This window comes from Vitis riparia, chromosome 1 (assembly GCF_004353265.1).
Source record: "Vitis riparia cultivar Riparia Gloire de Montpellier isolate 1030 chromosome 1, EGFV_Vit.rip_1.0, whole genome shotgun sequence".
In the NCBI taxonomy this organism is placed as follows: domain Eukaryota; kingdom Viridiplantae; phylum Streptophyta; class Magnoliopsida; order Vitales; family Vitaceae; genus Vitis; species Vitis riparia.
Window position 1 is genome coordinate 4,267,423 of NC_048431.1, and position 23,203 is coordinate 4,290,625.

Genomic DNA, 23,203 nt, shown 5'->3' on the forward strand with positions numbered 1-23,203 from the left:
GTGAGATCTAAGTCATTGATTTATTAAACTAGATTACAAACGAATAGGATTAAAGTATAAGATTACAAACAAATAAGAGGTGATTGATAGTATATTTTCGGTATGTATTGAAAAAATATTATTCAATAGTATAGATTAATCCAATAATTTTATCAATCTATTTTTAAAAAATTAGCATTATTCAATCAAATTGCATTAAAAAATACACTAATATATATATATATATATATATATATATATATATATATATATATATATATATATTTTGTGTATTTGCATACTCAATGAATTTTGTTGTTTTAATGACTTGTAAATTATTTATGATATTGATTTCTATAATCATAAATGCTTATTGGATTATAATACGTTTGTTGGTCACACGAATATTGTTCTCATTTTAAGTTCTTTGGTTATTAGTTTCTTAAAAGAACTTCAACATGAGTTATGGAAGGTCACTTAAAAGCAACTTGAAAATTTCACACAATAAACTTTTGTAAGGTTGATTGGTTCAAACACTCTTAAATAATTTCTATGGGGATCATAATTTAAGCAGGGATATAGTATGACAGCTTCACATTAATTGTAGTAACTCCTCTGCCAACTTTGTCTCTGCCTTTTCTAGTGTCTTTTCAAATGATTCAAAATAATTTTCTTAGTAGACTTTGCTTGTGCACTGCTCTAGGAATATCTTGGGATAGAGATAGAGTAAAGGTTTTGGATGGCACTTTGCTTGGTCAGTTACTAACAAGTGGTTCATTGTTAGATACTAGTGCTTTGGAAATGTCAAATCAGTAGGTGATGTTTCACCAAACGAACTTCAATATGTTTGAGTCATGAGTAATGACATATCCCTTGTGCCTATTTTAACTAATACAATGTCAAAATCGTATTACCAAATATTTGCTTAAAAAAGCGAAAAAGGTAAAATAAAAAAAATAAAAATTGTCAACTTCCAAATTTGCACGAGACACTTTAATGATTACGAATGTTGTTAGGCAATAAAAAAAACATCCGGCAAGACGACTTCAGCCTCTGGACGGTGTGGCTTTGGAGTGGACCACTTGGTTTTGTCCGAGGCAAGCGGCCAACCCTTTGGGATGTGTGATGAAGAGCCATAACTTCGTAATGGTATTTATAGAAGTGAGTCCTCCTTTCCCTTTCATTGTCTCTTCCTCTCGTTTCTCTAATGTCTTGAGTCTTGACAATGAAAGATGGGTTTTAACTTTTAAGTTTTAACTACGACTCATGAATGGAGACACTCCTAATCTCTGGCGCACACATTTCATGTCTGCCCCGTCTGCCGCACCACGCACATGCTTCTACTTTCAGAGTCTCGGACCAAATCATCTGAAATCATCTTTGAGCTTGGGGCCATGCTGGGCTTAATGGGTTACAACTGGAAATAAAATTCACCGTTAATGAATTTGTCAAAAAAAGCTACCCAAAAAGAGCGAAAATGCGGCACCCACCCTAAAAGCTGGAAGAGCACCAAAAGGGGGGCATCCGACAATTACCATTCAGTTAATTTCAGTACAAATTAAACCACTTATTATATTACCATTTTTAACTTAAAGTGAGTGTTAAATCAACAACTTTAAAAATATTGGCAAATTAATATTAGATTTAGAAAAAAAAATATCAAAAGAGTTTTAAAATGGTTAGAAATTTGATTAGAAAATTTTTAATATTTTTTCATAAAAAATCTTTTAATTTGAATAAATTTTATAATTTTTTTATTTTAAAATTTTCTTTAAATATTAAATTGAAAGTGATGACATCTTTTGTTTATAAATGATCTATTAGATAATAATATCATTAATATATAAAATGTCTAAATATTTAAATCTGTAATAAATTCATATATCGACTTAAATATAATTAATTAGTAAAAAATTGAGGCTTATTATTGCCTATAATTGAAAATATTTTATTAGTTATATTATCTTCAATAATTAAGACTAAATATAAATCCAAGTCTACAAATATAAAATTTTCAAATAATGGAAGATGATATACCATTAAAAAATATTTAATAAAATGTACAATACACAAATGGTAAAGAAAAACTTAATTTTATTCCCAAAAAAAATTTAAGATGGAAAAATATTAGATAATGTTAGCATATGATTAAAAAAATGGCAAAGATAAAATAAAATGAAATAACAAGTGTTAATATGCAACCAATAAAGTTTTTTTTTACTAACTTTCTCCGAGGGGACAAATATACATGTAACAAGATGTGTTTAATTGATTTTTTGAATTTTTTCGGAGACTCTTGACAAGACAATAATTTTTTAAAAAACTTTTTTAATACTTGAATTTGATGTTTAGTGATATTTTATTTTAAGTAATATTTTAAGCATCTTTTTAATGTTTTAAATATTCATAATTAACCTTAAGAATAATAATTTTTAGACTTGAAATGAGATGTTTATTACATGGTAATGAATATGGATTGTTGTTGGATAACAATTTAGACCAAAATTCCTAAGGATATTAAATAGATTTTTATAAAATATTTTATTTTATTTTTAATTTTATTTAAACTTAAATTTCACTCATTTGGAATAAATATACTAATCTTTCTTAACTTGGAACTTTAACTAATTTTTTTATTATTTTAAATTAAAAGGACAACAAGAAAAATTAACTAAGCAGTATATAAGAATTTTTTATTTTTTATTTTGGAAATTTGAGAGTGCATATCCGCCCTTGTCAAGCAGTCCACCGCCACCGTCACCGTCACCGTCGAAATTAAATACGGTCAGTGGTAAGCGGAATATTTATCAAGGATATTTCCGCAACCTTCATAATTATTTAGAATATTCTCAATTAAATTCCGAAGACATTATCAGAGATTTGAATATTCTAAAATAAATTGCAAAGACTTTATCAGAGATTTGAATGTAGACCGACGAAGAATTAAAAAAAAAAATAAATTCTTTATTAATTCTCCCCAGACTATATTATTTTAATGTTTGTTTGAACAACAATACCAGAAATAATACCACGAGTAGAAACCGAAGTGGACAAAATGATTTTGTTTTCCCCCTCAATTTTAGTCAAATTAGTTATGCCATGGAGGCAGAAAAACATGGGCAAATGCGAGAAAGAGGAGACAAAAATTAAGTTAAAAATAGGAATTAAAAACAAAAATATTTTATTTTAATAAGATAAATGACAAAAATAGAAAAAAGAGCCGTAGGGATACATCATGCATTAATGAGTTATCCGCAAGGCGCATCACATCAAGACACCTCATAGGAATCGCGTTTAAAATATTCACGTCTCTTTCCACTCCCATATTTGCTATTTCCACATGATCGTCCGCTGCAACTAGCAAATTCAAAACCACTAGGAAATGAGCAGATGGGATGCCAACTACCATCCCTGGAGCGTACACGCCACTGCGTAATAATACAATTTTATATTTTTTCTGGACGGTCGACGCTACGCTCGACACTAAGAAAAAGATGTATTTATTATTTTTTAAGATTACCTTAAAATGGTAATTTTTAAAAATTATTTTAAAATTTTAATGTAAGAATATAAGGTAAAATTTATATATATATATTTTTACAAAAGTTAATTATTGGCTATACAACATCATATTTGGAATGTCATGAAATTGATTTTGGGAAATAAGAAAGAGCGTTTTTTTTTTTTTTATTATTTTTTTTTATAGTATAAAAGGGGAAAAGGAAAATCTTAGACCAAGATAGGATGAGAGGGAGCGTGAGTTGGCGGACCAAGAAGAGAGCGTGGACCTAACAGTATTAAACTGGTTACGTAAAGGCTAAATGCACAACTTTCACATTTCAAAGAATGAAATAAGTAGAAAGAGAGAATCCATTTGAGCAGGTGAACTCCTCATCGACATTACAAATCTACTCTGCAAACCCAAACCCTAACCGCTGGACTTGATCTCTCTTTAAACACAGACAAAATCCTAATAGTAAGCCCTAGTGTCCACGCTCTGAAATCTTTGTATCAATTCTTGAATCAACGATCCCTTTGGACATTCTTTTACAAATCCCTGTGAACCTTTCCAACTGAACCCTAACCCTAAGCTTAATCTGATTTTGAGGGTTGGTTATACATATGCTCCACCACCATCATCGCCATGTTAGCAGAGAAGAAATGGCTCTTCACACTCTTCTCCGCCGCCTTCGTCTCTCTCCTCCTCTTTCTCTCGTCGATCTCCGGCTTTAACGCTTCTTACGCCTTATCCTTCCACAAGCCCTTCTCTTCGACGGTCCACCACGGGCTCCATTACCCGCCGGCATTCGCCTACTACATTTCCGGCGGCCGCGGCCACAAGGACCGGATCCTCAGACTCTTGCTTGCGGTTTACCACCCCAGGAATCGGTACCTTTTGCATCTCGGGGCTGATGCCTCGGACGAAGAGAGAAGACTTTTGGCCTCTGCGGTTAAATCGGTGCCGGCGATACGAGCATTTGGGAATGTGGATGTGGTGGGGAAGCCGGATCGATTGACGTACATGGGGTCTAGCAATATTGCTGCGACATTGCGTGCCGCCTCGATACTCTTGAGAGTTGACAGTGGATGGAATTGGTTTATCACTTTGAGTTCAATGGATTATCCTCTCATCACACAGGATGGTATGTTCTTCTCGTGATTTGTTTGTTTGATTACTATATCATTTTTGTGGGAATTTGAATTCCTCTTGCTATTTTCTATTTGGAGAATGTGTGTTTTGATGCCGTGGAAATGGTGTTTCAGGAGGATTAATTTAGATTTATTTCTTTGTTCCATAGCTACCGACAAGATTGTGATGGGTTAAAATTATCCCATTTTGGAGTAATGTGCGTCAGTTTTGTATATAATGTGATAAGGTGTTCGAGGAGTAGCTTGAATTCAGAACTTGATTTTGATTTTACTGTCATACGGAAGGCTAATAAAATGATGGCAAGTTTTGAGTTTGAAAATTTTTTATGATGCATAATCTTGCCCTGAGAGAACGGGATAGCTAATGAGTGATATATGACTTGACAAGTATATCATATGGTGGTTATCTTTTTTTTAGGGGCTAATTTTGGAGGTCTAGCTGAATCATTTATGTTTAATATGGGGCATTTTATTAGAGAAGTTGAATCGAACTCAAAGTTCTGAATTTAAGATAATTAAATTCAAAATATGAATGAGTTTAGCACAACTAAATTCAAATCTTGAATGCTTTTGACACTAATCTCTTTGTTAAAATTGGTGTTTTAAAAGGTGCACTCAAAGAGTCTCTAGGAACAAGGTGACTTGATGTGTTTACCATGGCACCTCGCCTGGAGTCAGTTGTTGTGCCTTCAATAAGGTGCCTCTTTAGGTACTCAGGTAGACCCCTGGAGCCAAGAAAAGCACATGTTTGTATGTTTATTTATTTATTTTCAACCTAGGCCAGAGTGACGGCCTTTTCATCTTCAGTTTTTGAAAAAACAGAACAAACTGTGTGTCTTCAGTAGGGCACCACTTTAGGTGCTCAGGCAAGCCATTGGAGCTAAGTCAAGGCACCCACTTTTGTTTCTTTTTTTTAAACCCAGGCCAAAATGACATAGTTTTGAGCCTCAGATTTTAAATCCAGAGCCAGCCAGTGATGTTGTTTTGCCTCTTGCAGTCTTTCCTCTGTTTTTCTTTAAACCTGAGGCAGAACGATGCCATTTTATGAACCCTGTCTTCCCCTACCAAGCTCTATTATAAGAAGAAGAAATGTGGAAGAGTGACGCCATCTTGTGAACCCTTTTAAGCCCTAGCTTGCCCAAACTCAACCAGCTGAAGATAAAGACATTCTTGGGCAGAAGATGCTGTTTCATGAACCTTTCTAACCCATACCCCGCCTCAACCCACCCTATCCAGCCCTGTAGCCAGTCCAAACCCAGTGGCCCATTGTCTTATGTTAGGGCTCATGTCTGCTAGCTAGGGTTCGGGAAGAAGAAGCCCCCAAACCAATGAGCTATTCTCTTATGCTAGGGCCATAGAAGAAGAAATAGCACATAGTTGGCTGGTGTCCATAGCCCTAGCCCATCAAACCCAACCACACTCCAAGAAATGCCCAGAAATTTTCTATTTCCCCCCACCCAACCACATAACTTTGACTTTATTCTATATCCAGAAACACACTTTATTTGTTTGGACTTTTTATGAAGTAAAGTATGCTCACACTCTTCTATATATACTTTTTATGGATTTTGCCCATCAAGGTGCCTAGTTGATTAGGGTGAATGCCAGGATGTGCAGTAGAGGCACATGGTCTTAGGTTTGATTCTTGCTGCTAGTTGAATACCTTGGATTACCCAATGTAGGTTGTGGTGGGTGCAGTCAGCACCTCGAGGTTTGAGAACCCATGGAGAGTTCAAAGGGCTCGACCAGGGAAGGTTTATATATACATGCATGTATGCATGCATGCATGGATGTATGTATTTGAATGAAAATTGTTTTTGATTATTATTTTATTTTATTTTATTTGGTATTGCATTGTTTTCTTCAATCTGAAAGTGTTTAGTATACTGATTTTATTTTTATTTTTACTTGCATTTGAGTATTTTGACAATGTGTTTAAATTAATGTATTAATAATGGTAGTAATTAGTCATTTTGGGTTAAAATATAGTGCATAATTATTGACAATTTATGAATTTTATTTTTATGTACACACAATAGTAAAATATGAGTATACGAAAAATATTTGCATATCCAAATTTACCATGTTTCATAAAACTGCACATGCTTTAGGGTGTGCCTGCCTGCTCAGGTGTACTGCATGCGTCTTAGTTTGTGCCTTGTACCTTTCCAAACTATGATTAAGATGATGAAACATAAGTCTGACTGGCTATATTTCATATAATTTCCTGAATTATGCATAATTTCATGAGGATGTTCTAATGTTGCACAGTTGCACTTACTGTTCAGCTCTGGGTATGAGACCTTTCCAAAGCTAAGGTGGTGGTTGGTTTTTTCTGTACTTCAATCTAAATGGAACTTAATTTAACTCTAAATACAATTTAATAGTATTAAGTATTAAGGTGTTTGTTTTTTTTATTATTTTATTTCTTCTAAGTATTAAGTATTAAAAGGGTAAAGGTTGTGTTGAGATTGTGTTTTTAGTTGTTTTAAAAAGTTATTTTTACCATTCGGCAAAAAGCCAAATATTTTAGCATTTTCTATTCAGTAATTTTTTTTTTTTTAAATTAGTAACAAGTATAAAAATAAACAATCTAAAGTCTAAAAGCAAATGACATTCAACATTAAGTTAATAAAACAAACACCACCTAAGTGTTGTGTGATTGTGGTCGTTTCTGTGGATTAGATAAGTGGATCTTAATGTAGTTCTCATATGCTAATTGTGGAGGAATAGATGTAGCCATAAATCCTCAGTATAAAAATTAGAGCACATATAACTGAACTGCAAAAGCAGAAGAGATAAAGAGAGGAAAAATGCCTAGAGAGAGTTTCCCAGCCCTCGGTTTTCTCTCATAATATAAATGCTATGTTTCATATCAATATCTTGTACAGAAATAATAATTAATAATTAACTGTTCAAAAAATACAAAGGAATAATGGAAGTAGTACTGTTTTCTGTTAGGGGCAATTTCCTTCCTTTCAACTGAAAAACCAATTTGACAAGAGAGAACAAAATGTTTGCTTATTGTAGTAGTGATTGCGAAAATGTGACCAATTCACCCTGCACATGATTTGCTTAGATCCTTATGCTAGTGAAGATGACAGATTCTCAACTGGCCTTCAAAACCTTATTGTCACAAAGAGACTTAGTTACATATTCTATTCAAGAATGACATAGTCTGTTCACCTCAAGATCACTTCCTTGAGATAGACTGGATTCCAAGGCTTATGGTGCTGGTGTCCTATTCTTCTCCCACCTAACTCCTTCCCTTTCACCCCTCTCCCCTCCTTCCTCTCTCAAATTTGGTTCTTCCTCAGGGAGGTTTACCGATGCGACATCAGCAACCTCAGATGCTGGTGACCAGAAACTTTGTGGCTGCAGTTGTATGCTTAGCTTGGTTTCTATTTTCTAACATGTCTTCAAATTTTTAGCTTTTATTTTTTTCCGGTGATGAGATTCCCATGCTGTTCTAGGTCATTTCCATTCATGTTTTATCAGTAAATTTCCATAATATCTCTAGATCAGTCATTCTTTATAGTTCATGCTGTCTAACTAATGGTTGGTTATGTATTTTTCTTTTTCTTTCAGACTTGTCCCATGTATTCTCCTCTGTTAGGAGAGATCTCAATTTCATCGATCATACCAGTGACCTTGGATGGAAAGAGTAGGCAAACCCTGCTCACTAATTCCTGTGATAGCTCTGTGGTACATAATGCCAATCACTTTTGAATCACATTGATTTGCATAATGTTGTTGCAGGTCTCAGCGTGTCCATCCTATAGTAGTTGACCCAGGCATTTACTTGGCAAGAAGGTCTCAAATTTTCCATGCTACAGAGAAGCGGCCCACCCCTGATGGTTTTAAATTTTTCACAGGCAAAGTTCTCCTCTATGTTTTGTGTTTTTGCCACTCAAATTACCCTTGCGAGACATGCTTTAAAATAATAGGTTGACCCTTGCTATTTACTCGACCACAATCCTTTCTCATTTTACAGGTTCTCCATGGGTCATTCTGAACAGATCCTTTCTGGAATTCTGCATTCTTGGTTGGGATAATCTCCCCCGAACGCTCCTAATGTATTTTACGAATGTAATTTTGTCTGATGAAGGTTATTTCCATTCTGTCATTTGCAATTCACCGGAGTTTAGGAATACGACTGTGAACAATGATTTGAGATACGTGATCTGGGACAGTCCTCCCAAAATGGAACCTCACTTTCTCAATGTATCTGATTATGATCAGACAGTTCAAAGTGGAGCTGCTTTTGCCCGACAATTCCAAAAAGATGACCCAGTGCTAAATATGATTGATGAGAAGATCCTCAAGCGAGGGCGTAACAGAGTTGTTCCAGGGGCATGGTGCACGGGCAGGAAGAGTTGGTGGATGGATCCTTGTTCCAATTGGGGAGATGCCAATGTCTTGAGGCCTGGGCCTCAGGCAAAGAAGTTAGAGGAGTCAGTGACTAACCTTCTTGAGGACTCGAATTCTCAGTCGAATCAGTGCAAATGAATATTGATCAAACTTAAGGAAGGTATTCTGAAGCGCGGTGCAATTCTTGTGCATCTGAAGTATATTGACCTGTTTGAAAGACCATCGGTGAGACAAATTCTTTGGTTGCTACTGTCTATATGTTGTGGGGGTTCCTCTGGTCATGGGCTTTGACGGTGAACATGTTCAGGATAGAAGTTGATGGATGGAAGAATTAAATTCATTTGAGGTTTTTGGGCTGTATTGTGGCTTGGTGTTGATACTAACGCAGGGCCTGTCAGTCATTAAATCAATAAGAGGAATGCCTCCCTCTATGCTCTGCCATATTTTCAAGGCCGATGTATCTTCAACCAGTCATTCCATTTGTCAACTGTTTGCAATTTGAGGCAGTTTCATTCTTTGAACCCGAAGTGTATCGTTTTTCCGATGAATCTCTATCTGCATACGCAAAATGCGCCTTTGATGATATATACCGGAATCAGAAAATTTCTAGAATTTTCTTTTCCAGTAAATACATATATCTAAATCAGAAAGAATCTACTACGGCCTCTGTTTTTGTGTCATATACAGATGCGCGTGTGGGCGTGACCACTGCACAGATGCCCAGGGATTCTCGTGGGAAGTGCCCAAGCAGGGGAATCCATTGCAGGGCCGGCCGACTGTGCAGTTGATTCATTGACCTTTTTTGTGGGCCGATTTAAGGTCCGAGTACCCAAACACAATTTGTCGTTATCAATAACGAATGGTTTAAATGAAAGCCGGGAGATTTTACTAAGATAATTTGATAATTAAGATGAATAGATAAATAGATAAAAAAACAATTAAATATATTCCATTTAATACTTATAAAAACGTAGATAAATCTACTTGTGTAAAATTATAACATTACATAATATTTATCTTCTTTTTATTTTAATATTTTGATTATATTTCCAAATTATTAATATCTCCATTATAATTTTCATAATTCCATATTTTTGCTCCATTTTTCATACTATAATTGCATTTTTTATATCTTGATCACAATCTATGTGCTTTACTCGTATTGTTCTTACTTGAGTTGCAATTTTTATACATGAGTTATATTCATTCTACCATTGTCACTTTTTTATATTTTGATAACATTTTGTAAACTTTTATGATATATATATACCAATAATATTCTTTATACCTTAGTTATATATATATATTTAAAATTAATCATATTCACAATTTTTTCAAGTCACATTCTTTGTTCATATTTTAATCACATTTTTTTTTTTATCTTTACTCACATGTATATCTTAATCACATACTTTTACCAATGTATAAAATAATTCAAATCTTAACTACTGAAATTTTTAACTTCTAATAAAATTAAGATATAAATTACCTTATACAACGATTGACCATTCGAATTCTATCCATAAAAAATTTCAACCACATAAGTATTGTATTAAATTATAATTTTTTGATTCATATCATAGCAGTTTTCTTCTTTTAGAAAAAAAATTATATAAAAGATATAAAAAAATAATCCAGATAGTTTTATTCCGCTTAATATTTCTAGGTTTTTTTTTTCTTAATTCAAATCGAGCCATCTTATTTCAAATTATTGGGTGTTTTGGGAGAATAGAGTCAATAAAATCTTGTATCAACATATTAGGTTGTTATAGAATCAAGCGATCAACAAAAGCAGAAAACAACTACAGCTACAAAAATAAGGCAAAAGGGAATCCCGGATTTTCCCCTCTCTCTCAACTGAAATGGGTCTCACTCGATTCCTCAAATTTTCTCCGAAAATTTTGAAAACCTCCAACCCCTTCACCATTAGCTTCCATCTTCTTCTTGCTGACGCTGATTTTGTTCGATTGGAATCTATCAAACATGAAAATGAAAATTCATGCGGGTTTTCCCCATTTAGTTTTTGCAGATCAATACATGGCGGATCAATACGAAACCAGGCGTGCACTGAGACCACTGATGCCACAAACCATCATATAGCCCAAGATACTGGAAAATTGTGTAAACTACTTTGCACTCACTCTAATTCTAGTATTGAATCATTGCTCAATGGCGCTTCGGTCGACGTATCTCCCACGCTGGTCCTGGAGGTCCTGAAGAAGCTCAGCAATTCCGGTGTCATCGCTCTTTCCTTCTTTAGGTGGGCTGAGAAGCAAAAGGGGTTTAAATACAGTACGGAGAACTACAATGCTCTAATTGAAGCCCTGGGCAAGATCAAACAGTTCAAGATGATCTGGAATTTGGTGAATGATATGAGGTCTAAGGGTTTGTTGACCCAAGAGACTTTTGCTTTGATTTCACGGAGGTACGCAAGAGCAAGGAAGGTTAAAGAAGCGGTAGAGACATTTGAGAAAATGGAAAAGTTTGGATTGCAGCCGATACTCTCAGATTTTAATAGATTACTTGATGCCCTTTGTAAGTCGAGACATGTCGAGAGAGCACAAGAGGTGTTTGATAAAATGAAGGATAGAAAGTTCAGGCCTGATATCAAGTCCTACACGATTTTGTTGGAAGGGTGGGGTCAAGAACAAAATTTGTTGAGATTGGACGAGGTTTATCGAGAGATGAAGGATGAGGGGTTTGAGCCCGATGCTGTGACTTATGGGATACTTATCAACGCCCATTGTAAGGCTAGAAGATACGATGCAGCCGTTGAGTTGTTTCATAAAATGGAAGCAAACAAGTGCATGCCTACTCCTCATATTTATTGTACTCTCATCAATGGGTTGGGCTCCGAGAGGAGATTGACCGAAGCTCTCCAGTTTTTTGAACGATCTAAGGCTAGTGGATTTACTCCAGAGGCACCCACATATAACGCTGTGGTGGGATCTTACTGTCAATCAATGAGGATGGATGATGCCTATCGTATAGTTGATGAGATGAGAAAATGTGGAGTTGGTCCGCAGACTCGAACCTATGATATAATTCTTCATCACTTGATAAAGGCTCGAAGAACAAAGGAAGCTTACCGGGTTTTTCAGGGAATGAGCAGCGAGCCAGGCTGTGAGCCAAGTGTGAGTACATACGAGATTGTAGTGAGGATGTTTTGCAATGAAGAGAGAGTGGATATGGCGTTAAGGGTATGGGATGAGATGAAAGCCAAGGGAGTTCTTCCTGGAATGCACATGTTCTCAACGTTAATTAACAGCTTGTGCTATGAGAATAAGTTAGACGAGGCCTGCAAATACTTTCACGAAATGTTGGACATGGGTATCAGGCCTCCAGCAGCAATGTTCAGCAATTTGAAACAAACTCTACTTGATGAGGGAAAGCAGGATATGGTTCTAATTTTGGCTCAGAAGCTTGACAAAATCAGGACAACTCAAGTGATTGGTTGACACCAAAGGGGAGAGAGATAGACTGTTGTAACTGGGCAACCCAACTACACAGATCATCTGACCCGATCAAGACCCTTATGGCTGATCAGTTGGTGCCCAATAAAAACTGCTGATGGGGGTTGGAATGGTATACAAGGGTGTAGTATGTTTTGTTACGAGATCATCTTGCCTCAATTGTTGGTTTCCTCAAATGTAGTCTCATAACAACTTCAACTATCATGTATCTGATTGCACCTTCTGAGTAATGAAGCACTTTTGGTGATGCACACTTGCTGCTTAGATGATGATTTGCTTGTAATGCTTCTATATGTAGGGTTACTCCAGTCCTATTCATAAGTCCTCTCCATAGCACTTAGAACTAACTGAGACTGTTCATTTATAGGAGCAGCAGCAGAGAAAGGAAAACTGAAATTATTTAGGACGTGATTGGAAAGGAAAAGGCCAGATTTATGCAAAGTGATCACAGGGAAAAGCTTACTAATCATAACTTCTTGACTATCATTTCTTCATTTCATACTTTGAAATCCAGTAAATGAAATAGAATTCACTTTTTGAAAGCAAAGGTTTCAAATTGGACCGAGCTTTCTTCAGTCGTTTCAGATATACGAAATCAAACACGGCTCTCTAGCTGAAAATCTGAGTGTAAGAACCAACAGAGTAGTGGCCGTTCTATCTTCAAGTTCCTACTGAGTGGTAGAATAAGAAGAGTTTTGGTAGGCTACACAATCCCACCAGAAAGGGGAATCTTGAAAGAAACTACACGTATATCACCTGCCGTATTCATGATTAAGACCTTAAAATTCACTGTTGCCTAATGCAGTCTGTTCATTAGTGTTGCTTCCCCCAGTTTCAGACGAAGAGTCTGCAGCTTGTTCTGGTCCCACCAGCAAGGTAAGAACTTCCCCAAGACCGTGAACAACAAGCCAATCACTGTGATACATGTCCGGAAAAGCAACTGAAACTTCGTTCAGCTTCAATGTATCACCAGATCTCGTAATGTTAATGGTAAAGCCCTCCAAAGATGTCGGCAACATTGACCCATCATCAAAATTAACCAGATCAGACCATGAAACCTTGCATGGAAGAACATGCCGAAGAAAGATTGACGATGAAATGTCGCTAAAATTACCAACACGATCCATCATAACTTCATCAGCTGGGGCGAGAACTGTCATCTTTGTGCCATCTCTAAACCCTAGCAATTGCAAATCAAGAAACGAAGCCATCACAGAGTATCCTCTGGACCTTAACACTCCGCTTGCTTCATCAAAAGAATCACCACCTGAAGAAGCAATTGCATCATCTGTGCATCCCGTATTAGGGCTAGGGCTTCGAGTCAAGCCTAAAGCCGGGAAATTCAGATCGAAGAACTTATCCACCCCAAAAATGATCAAAGAACCATCATCGAACAAAGGCGACGAGGTGATATTAACATTGTTTAACGAAATTTGAGAATCGGAAGCGGCGCTGGTGACTATCAATGAGTGGTTGGCGAACATCGTCGGAATCTTGGCTCCGACGGGAAGCGAACGGAGGCTTTCGAAAGATAAAGCTAGGGGCGAGGAATGGAATTGGAGTAGGGAGAGCGGAGGCTGACCAGATTCGATAAATGCGGCGTCGGAAGCAGCGAACAAGGTGGCCGACGGCGATTTGGGAAGTAGGGTCTGAGAGACGAGTTCGAGGGTGAGGGACATGGAGACGTAGCCCGAATCAGAGAGGATTTCTGCAGCGTCGAGGATTGTTTGGGATGGGAGAGAAGAGGAGAGGGAGAAGAGACAGAAAATGATGAGAGAAGTGAGAAGAGAGTACGCCATTAATGGTAGGTCCGGAAGATTTTTAGGGTTTAGGTTGCAGATTTTCTATATGAACGAAGGAGAAAGGATTCTGGTGGGAAAGAAAAATGAAACGTGGCGGCGTGGGATTTGTTGATCGACAAGGGGAATCAAAAGTTCGTTAAGAAGTAGTTGTTAAACTCTTCCAGAGAAATGACGGAAGTACCCCTTCAGGATTTGAGTTTTACGTTGTTATTGGGCCTACCGTGGATGATGGGCCTTTGTGGGGTCGTCACTCTACTTGCTGGGTTCTGTTGTGTCGATATGAACATTTTACTCGAATCAATAAACCATATAACAATTCTTTCACAATAACATAAGTAGGATGGAGAGATTGGAGAACGTGGATTATTCAAATTTACACGAAAAACATAAACATTATGTCTTATCTAATAAAATTACAAAAATATTATGATGGTTGTGAATTTAAATTTTTATATGTACACACCAATTTTTTTTTTTTTTTTTTTAAATCATATATCGTAAAATCGGATTTTTATTTGTCCTCTCACTTTTCTTTTTCTAGGCCTAAAAGAAGCTTAAGGCTATGTTTGGTTCCCGGAAAATACAAAGGAAAGAAAAAAAATGTTAAGGAAAATGATTTTCTCATGTTTAGTTGTGCTATAAAAAATATCAAAGAAAATCAAATATAATTAAAACTAATTAAAAACTTATATATTTTTAAATTATTTAATCTTTATATTGATGAGTTAAAATAAATAAAATGAGTTTGAAGTAATAAAAAAAATAATTTATCAACTTTTAATCTATTTTTTTATTTTCCTTCACTTTTTCTTTCCTTCTATTTTCCTTTATATTTTCTTTCCCTCGCATTTTCCCTCAAATTTTGCGGAACCAAACATAGCCTAAGGCAATTACAAGAATTTTTTAAAAGAAAGATGACAATGGGAGACTTGCCTAAGCATTGATACTGTGAAGGTTTCGATGTTGGCCGGGACGACGCTACCACCCAGTGATGGGGCAATGATCCAACTATAATTCTCTTACCAATGGTATGATCATTCTTTGGAATGTACCCCTGTAATTGAAACTCTCCTTCCTTTCGGATATGGATTTTTGTAGGGTGTGGTGACCATATGGCCTTGGTTGATGTTTCTCTCTTTAAAACTATTTGCCCGGGCCCATTACTATCTTCATCACTTTGGCCCATTTAGTATTACCATAATACTAATAAAGGAAATTTTATTTAATTTTTAAATTACCATATTGTATAATTATTTCTTGTTTTTTTTAATATTTAAATGAAATATTTTATTCGTAAATATGAAAAATTATAATGTATATGCATATTACAATAATAATATAATTATGTAGTATTTTAACACATTAAATACTGAATAATGGTGAAATTAATTGTAATGACTCAAAACTAAAACAAATCATAAAATCAAATCAAAACTAAAACAAATCATCAAATCAAATAAAATATTTCTTAATGTGATGTGGGTATCATCTATAAGGTGGGCCGAAATATTTATTCCATGTGTCTTGGGCATAGTTGTCATACCATGCGTCACCTTCTCTTTGCTCATAATCACCATATTCCACTGCCCTTCCTCGTTGTTCAAATGAGAAGCCAACTTCCTCTTGTACAGGTTCATCAGAAGACTCAATATCCTCTTGTGGAGGATCAGTAGAAGCCTCTTGTGGAGGATCACTAGAAGCCTCTTGTGGAGGATCAATAGAAGCTTCAGCAGAAGGCTCAGAATCTTTTTTCATGTAAAAGAAAGCAATAAAGGCAGAAAATTAAAACGATGATACGCCATATGAGAAAGACTTATATATACATATATAATTAGAAGGGAAAAAAAAACCCGAGAGAGAAAGAAAAAGTAAACCTTTGGGCTTAGAAGAAAAGCAACCCATCTTTTCTAAGTTCAATTTTTTTTTTTTTAAATGTCTTCATGGAATCTCTTTTATAGTTGATTAAGTCCTTTAATTAGCATGATAATGGAAAGAGAGGAATTTGGGAAGAGAATCCCCTTTTAATATTTTCAAAATAAAATAGATTCTCTAAAAGTTTTTCCCTTAAAAAAAAATTAATAAATATATATATGCCTTGGACTAGGAGTAGGGCTTTGGAGCTTCTTATGAAACTCTTTCTTGTACCTCGACCTTGTTCCATTTTTTTTTATCTTGTACCCTATGTAGGCTTGCTTCGCATAGGCTACACAAGTTTTGGTTTTGTACCTTGAACACCAACCCCATCTTGACAATGAAAAAGAAAATTACAAGCAATACAAAAATTATAACTTCTATGAATGGGTGTTTTCAATTAGTTAGACTTTTAAAATTGTGTAAACTTTTATAACAAACGTCTACATGCATTGGTTGAAGTTATTTTCTTATAAAATTTTGACGTGCATGTGATTTATTCAAACATTTTTATGTTATTTATGATTCTTAGATAGTATTAAGAAAAGAAAATATGAAGGAATAATAAAAGGAAAAGAAAAAATAAAGAAATATATATATATATATATATATATATATAAAGTTTTAGTTATGTTTTAGATAGTATAAATTAAGTTTTGATTCATATAAGTTGATAATTGATGGAAAGAATATAAAATATGAAAAGACCAATATATCTTCAAAACTATTTTCTACACAATGTTTGATAAATTTTTTGATCTTAAATCTTTTTTTAATAATTATTCTAAAAATTTATTATTTTTAGAAAACTAATTTTTTTTAAAAATATATTCTAAAAATATATCATTTAAAAAAAAATTGACATATTTTTAGTTATTTTTTATATCCACAATTTTAAAAAATATATACTTTCCAAAATGATTGATTTTTAAATAATAAAAATAATAATTTATTTTTATTTTTTTTGGAAAATGATGTATTTTTTTTTTAAATCACTAAATTATATTGAATTTAATTGGGGTTTACAAAAGGAATCTTGGCTCCGACGGGAAGCGAAAGGAGGCTTTCGAAAGATAAACTAGGGCCGAGGAATGGAATTGGAGTAGGGAGAGCGGAGGCTGACCAGATTCGATAAATGCGGCGTCGGAAGCAGCGAAAAAGGTGGCCGACGGCGATTTGGGAAGTAGGGTCTGAGAGACGAGTTCGAGGGTGAGGGACATGGAGACGTAGCCCGAATCAGAGAGGATTTCTGCAGCGTCGAGGATTGTTTGGGATGGGAGAGATGAGGAGAGGGAGAAGAGACAGAAAATGATGAGAGAAGTGAGAAGAGAGTACGCCATTAATGGTAGGTCCGGAAGATTTTTAGGGTTTAGGTTGCAGATTTTCTATATGAACGAAGGAGAGAGGATTCTGGCGGGAAAGAAAAATGAAACGTGGCGGCATGGGATTTGTTAATCAACAAGGGGAATCAAAAGTTCGTTAAGAAGTAGTTGTTAAACTCTTCCAGAGAAATGACGGAAGTACCCCTTCAGGATTTGAGTTTTACGTGGCCTTTGTGGGGTCGTTACCCTACTTGGCTGGGTTCTGTTGTGTCGATATGAACATTTTACTCGAATCAATAAACCATAGAACAATTCTTTCACAATAACATAAGTAGGATGGAGAGATTGGAGCACGTGGATTATTCAAATTCACACGAAAAACATAAACATTATGTCTTATCTAATAAAATTGTTTATTGTCAATTCTAACATTTGTCCCATTTTGTGAGATCTATTTTGTAACAAGATGATTGTAAGAGTCTAAAAGAACTAGTGAAGAACCTCTTAAAGCAAAGGCAATTACAATAATTTTTTAAAAGAAAGATGACAATGGGAGACTTGCCCAAGCAGATATTCGAGGTAGAACCATGGAGCCTTGAGACACACCATTACGATGAGCATCGGACCAGAAACCTCTTGCAACCTCTTAACAATGTTTTTTGTTTGTTGTTCCACAAGGAGTTCAAAGGAGCTCATTGATACTGTGAAGGTTTCGATGTTGGCCGGAACGACGCTACCACCCATTGATACTGCAATGATCCAACCATAATTCTCTTACAAATGGTATGATCATTCTTTGGAATGTACCCTGTAATTGAAATTCTCCTTCCTTTCGGATGTGGTGACCATATATGGCCTTGGTTGATGTTTCTCTCCTTAAAACTATTTGCCTGGGCCCATTACTATCCTCATCACTTTGGCCCATTTAGTATTACCATAATACTAATAAAGGATATTTTATTTAATTTTAAATTACCATATTGTATAATTATTTGTATTTTTTTTAATATTTAAATGAAATATTTTATTTGTAAATATGAAAAATTATAATATATAAGTATATCACAATAATAATATAATTATGTAGTATTTTAACACATTAAATATACTGAATAAGGGTGAAATTAATCATAATAACTCAAAACTAAAACAAATCATCAAATCAAATCAAATATTTCGTAATGTGATGTGGGTATCATCCATAAGGTGGGCCGAAATATTTATTCCATGTGTCTTGGTCATAGTTGTCATACCATGCGGCACCTTCTCTTCGTTCATAATCACCATATTCCACTACCCTTCCTGGTTGTTCATATGAGAAGCCAACTTCCTCTTGTGCAGGTTCATTAGAAGAGTCAATCTCCTCTTGTGGAGGATCAATAGAAGCTTTAGCAAAAGAAAACGATAAAGATAGAAAATTAGAACATGATACGCCATATGAGAAAGACATAAGCTTTTATATATACATATATAATTAGAAGGGAAAAAAAAAAAAGCCGTGGAGAAAAAGTAAACCTTTGGACTTAGAAGAAAAGCAACCCATCTTTTCTAAGTTCGATTTTTTTTTTTTTTAAACGTATTCATGGAATCTCTTTTTATAGTTGATCAAGTCCTTCAATTAGCACGATAATGGAAAGAGAGGATTTTGGGAAGAGAATCCCCTTTTAATATTTTCAAAATAAAATAGATTTTCTTAAAGTTTTTAGAATATTAAGGAAAGAAAATATGAAGGAATAATAAAAGAAAAAGAATATATATATATAATATATAAAAAAAAAAAATATATATATATATATATATATAGTTTTAAGACAGTTGCTTTTTAGACCTAGTTGGACCCAAAAATTAAATTTTGGTCCATATAAATTGCATAATTGATGGAAAGAATATAAAATATGAAGAGACCAATATACTATTCAAAACTATTTTCTACCACAATGTTTGACAAACTTTTTGATCTTAAATCTTTTTTTAATAATTATTCTGAAATTTTATTATTTTTAGAAAACTATTTTTTAAAAAATATATGCTAAAAATATGTCATTTAAAAAAAATAAATCTGACATATTTTTAGTTATTTTTTATATACACAATTTTAAAAATATATACTTTCCAAGATTATTGATTTTTAAATAATAATATTTTTTTATTTTTTATTTTTGGAAAATGGTGTATTTTTTTCCAAATCACTAAATTATATTGAATTTAATTGAGGTTTGCAAAAGGAATAAAATTTAAATTAATGTATTTTGCTTTTTTTTTTCATAGTCAACAAAGATTATTTCCAAAAAAAAATAAAAAATTCAAATTATTCTTCTCAATTTTCACACTTCCTCTGGATCTTTGGCTTAAATAATGAAATTATATGGACCAAAACTTAATTTTTTGATCCAACTAGGTCCAAAACATAATTGTCCCTAAAATTTTTCTTGTTTAGTTGCTAATGAAAAGGTAAATGGAAAGAAAGTTAATTACTTAAGGAATACTCTTTCTTTGGTTTGGTTCTTATAAAAAAATCGAAGGAAAATGTATGAACATGAAAAATAACCTAGAATATCAATATTTTGTAACTAACACAATGGAAATATTTTTAAAATAATTTCTGCTTTAATTTACAATTGAAATGAGTTTTAGAAAATCAAGTAAAGCAAACATTTATTTCACTCATTCATATTTACTAAATAAAATTCAAATTCAAATAAAGTTTATCATATTCATTATCTATTTGTGAAGTCGAAATGTTTTTGAAAATCATGTCCTAATTGATATTAATAAGATTATTAATCATGATTCAAAAATGTCACATATTCTAAATTATACATTATCATATAATTTTATTTTCTATTAAAAAGATACTAAATTAGTATGAGTCAAATAAAATTCTAACATTCAATCATTCATAAGTTTTGATATTAAAAATTTAGACATAGCCACGAATCTCCATCATAAGTTAGGCAAAAACAAAAAAGGTATGATCAAATTTCACCGATAACCAAAGCTTTAGTAGATCAATTTGCCAAGTACTAAAAACTCAAGTTGCACTCACATTATCAATAAGAGTTTAATATGCTTTCATATGGGATATATTACTCGTATCTTTAATCTTAACGATCTCTTTCAATAACTGCTCTTTTATATAATTTTAAAAGTTACTTTTATCAAATCTTAATCTTCACTTACAATGTTAGTGCATTTTGTTTTCCACTTTTTCATATATATTTTTATTTAACTTTAATGCATTCGTGGATATGTTTGTTAGATGAAAAAGATACTTTGATTGTCACTTCCTTCTTAAGAAAAACAAATAATTTAACTTTAATCTTATGCTCAGGTGATTCTAAAGAAATTGTATCATTAATGTCAAAATTTTGTCTCAAGCCTCATCAAAGTTGTCTTCTTTTCACATATGCAATAAGACTTCTTGTTACTTAATTTTATTCAAGGAGAATTGACAACTTAGAATACTTTCTAATAGATTTGTATCTATGTTGAGATGCTCTGAATGTGCTAAGATGCATAAAAAAACAAATATTAATAAAATCTAAGTTTAATTATCAAAATGTCTATTAGAAATCTATGACACTACATAATATAATGATTTGTTATAACTCATCTATAAGGTAGTAAACAAAGCTATCATAGAAGCATTGGTTCACATTTTTAGTAAGTTAACTTCTCAAATTGCTCCTTTCTCCCAATATTTGGCCAGTGTCTCCCACTCAACTTGTAAGTTATAGTACTCACATAGCACTCCGTCTTTCTTCCGAGTACCATTATTGATTAGACTAGCCAATGCTTGAGCTTCAACTACTTCACTTTTGGCTATCATTGGCTTATTCCAAGCTTCTCTAAATGTTGCTCAAGGGACTTGATCTTCCTTGAGGCTCAAGCAGCATATGATTGAATGGTGTCTATGACCTAGAGCTTGCCACATAAGCATTCCCTATGGCAATTTAGGTCACACACCACATAAACTTGTGGGATAAATGATATTGAATGTTTAAGTATGTTCTTCAAGTTTTTTTTTTTAACAAAATCATATTAATCATGTATTTTACTACATCAACGGCGAGCAAGTGCCTAAACTTCTCGAAAAGGCTTTTTCCACCCGCTTGATGTGCTTCTCGCACATTTTTTTTTACTTACTAGAAAAGTGTACTCAATTAATTTTAAGTAAAGATGCTCAACACTATTCTAACCAATTATGGACACTTTTAAGCACCCCTAGTTGGAGAATTTAATATATGATTAAGCATGTAGTCTCTCTAAGGCTCGTTTTCTGAACACTCCTAAAACCCTTGACATAATTATATTACCTTTTAGCCACCTTTTGCTCATATCTCTTAATTTGATCACGAATTGTAAAAAATAGTTTTGAGTAAACAAAAGAAATTTTTGCTACCCTCCAACTTGATATTATAGACAAAAATGATTTTAAGTATAGTTAGATCCAACTGGTATAGACGATTGAGCAATCTGCACTCCATAAACATTCATATAACATCAAGGTGAATGAATGTTGGAAGAGTGTATGAATAGGGAAAAAACTATCAAGTCAAGAAATAAGGAGGGAGCCTTAAACCATCATTAAACTACTCTAGGTTGAAATACATTTCACTAACCAATGATTCAAATGTAGACTATATATATCATTTAGGTTTGCAAGAAACAAAATGTCTATGTTGCTTGGGATCAAGTACGTCAACTTGAAATTAGATACCACCACTTCCTTCCTAACATCCTTTGCACATGTTGGCTACTTGAGGTCTCTTGCCCTTGTATGCTAGATCCAACTTGAGGACTATTTTGCTTGAATCTATTCGATATTAGGAAAGCTAGGAAATTAATGATGGTATTTTTTATTTTTTATTTGTTTGAAAGTTGATGTATTGATGATATTGATTTTTTTTTTCATTGTAGAATTTTCTATAAAGATATAATTTAAAATCAATTAAAGTTTCATTTTACGTTAACTTTAATTCTTTAAACAACTCAAATAAAGGTGTAAAAATAATTACATATTTATGACATGAAAGTTGAGACTTCACTTGCACTATTTAGAAGAGAGATCTCCGGTGTCCTACGTGTGGTTTTTTATATATATATATATAAAATAAACAATTTTTATTTATTTAGTAATTCAATTTTATTTATAAAATTTTAAGTCAGATTTTAAAATTCAATTAAAGTCAACAATTTTAATTTAGCAACCATCTTATATCTTCAACATGAAAAAAATACAACATAATCCTAAATATTAAATTTGCAATTACTATTCAATATTTTTGTTTACATCATAGTAAAAAATAGAATAAGATACACAATTTGACTACAATTGGATACTCAAAACAATTTAAATTACACTCGATGTTACATTTAATTATTCAAATTCAATAGTACCCATAATCATTATAATAGACATATATATATATGGTCTAAACACAAGTTATTTGCCAGTAGTCAATTAAAATGATACATTCTAATGAGGTATGACATGTGCGAAGGAGCTTTTAAGCCTTAAAGGACTGAGGGTCTGGCAATAGTGGGTCCATGTGGTGCCCAATGTATTTAACATTTACATTAGTTACTAATCTATCCCCTACTTTTAATTAAACCTAATTTTGAAGAAAACCAAGTTTAATTAGAAGGGTTTAAGACACAATTATATCTTTAAGCGGGTCCAAGTAGGTCAGAC

The 23,203-nt window shown here is 33.6% G+C and overlaps 3 protein-coding genes across 3 annotated transcripts; 2 read left to right on the forward strand and 1 right to left on the reverse strand.

Annotated features, from left to right (window-relative positions):
* Positions 1 to 3,829: 3,829 nt before the first annotated feature.
* LOC117923850 (beta-glucuronosyltransferase GlcAT14A-like) lies at positions 3,830 to 9,585 on the forward strand. The gene is made up of 4 exons (XM_034842347.1): positions 3,830 to 4,622; positions 8,218 to 8,293; positions 8,389 to 8,504; positions 8,624 to 9,585. Exons 1-4 carry the CDS (start codon positions 4,124 to 4,126, stop codon positions 9,136 to 9,138), a joined length of 1,206 nt encoding a protein of 401 aa, XP_034698238.1. The 5' UTR covers positions 3,830 to 4,123; the 3' UTR covers positions 9,139 to 9,585.
* A 1,091-nt stretch (positions 9,586 to 10,676) lies between these two features.
* LOC117913044 (pentatricopeptide repeat-containing protein At1g71060, mitochondrial-like) lies at positions 10,677 to 12,724 on the forward strand. The gene has a single exon (XM_034827961.1). The coding sequence runs from the start codon at positions 10,863 to 10,865 to the stop codon at positions 12,456 to 12,458; it is 1,596 nt and encodes a 531-aa protein (XP_034683852.1). The 5' UTR covers positions 10,677 to 10,862; the 3' UTR covers positions 12,459 to 12,724.
* A 528-nt stretch (positions 12,725 to 13,252) lies between these two features.
* LOC117914779 (putative fasciclin-like arabinogalactan protein 20) lies at positions 13,253 to 14,272 on the reverse strand. Its single transcript, XM_034830247.1, has one exon. It carries the CDS (start codon positions 14,270 to 14,272, stop codon positions 13,253 to 13,255), a length of 1,020 nt encoding a protein of 339 aa, XP_034686138.1.
* Positions 14,273 to 23,203: the final 8,931 nt, after the last annotated feature.

Bases quoted from the DNA above. Each gene is read 5' to 3' on its own strand.
- LOC117923850 (XM_034842347.1), top strand. From the start codon at position 4,124: ATGTTAGCAGAGAAGAAATGGCTCTTCACACTCTTCTCCGCCGCCTTC. The intron at 4,623-8,217 runs GTATGTTCTTCT...TTTTTCTTTCAG, and splicing joins TCCTCTCATCACACAGGATG to ACTTGTCCCATGTATTCTCC. The intron at 8,294-8,388 runs GTAGGCAAACCC...ATGTTGTTGCAG, and splicing joins AGTGACCTTGGATGGAAAGA to GTCTCAGCGTGTCCATCCTA.
- LOC117913044 (XM_034827961.1), top strand. From the start codon at position 10,863: ATGGGTCTCACTCGATTCCTCAAATTTTCTCCGAAAATTTTGAAAACC.
- LOC117914779 (XM_034830247.1), bottom strand. From the start codon at position 14,272: ATGGCGTACTCTCTTCTCACTTCTCTCATCATTTTCTGTCTCTTCTCC.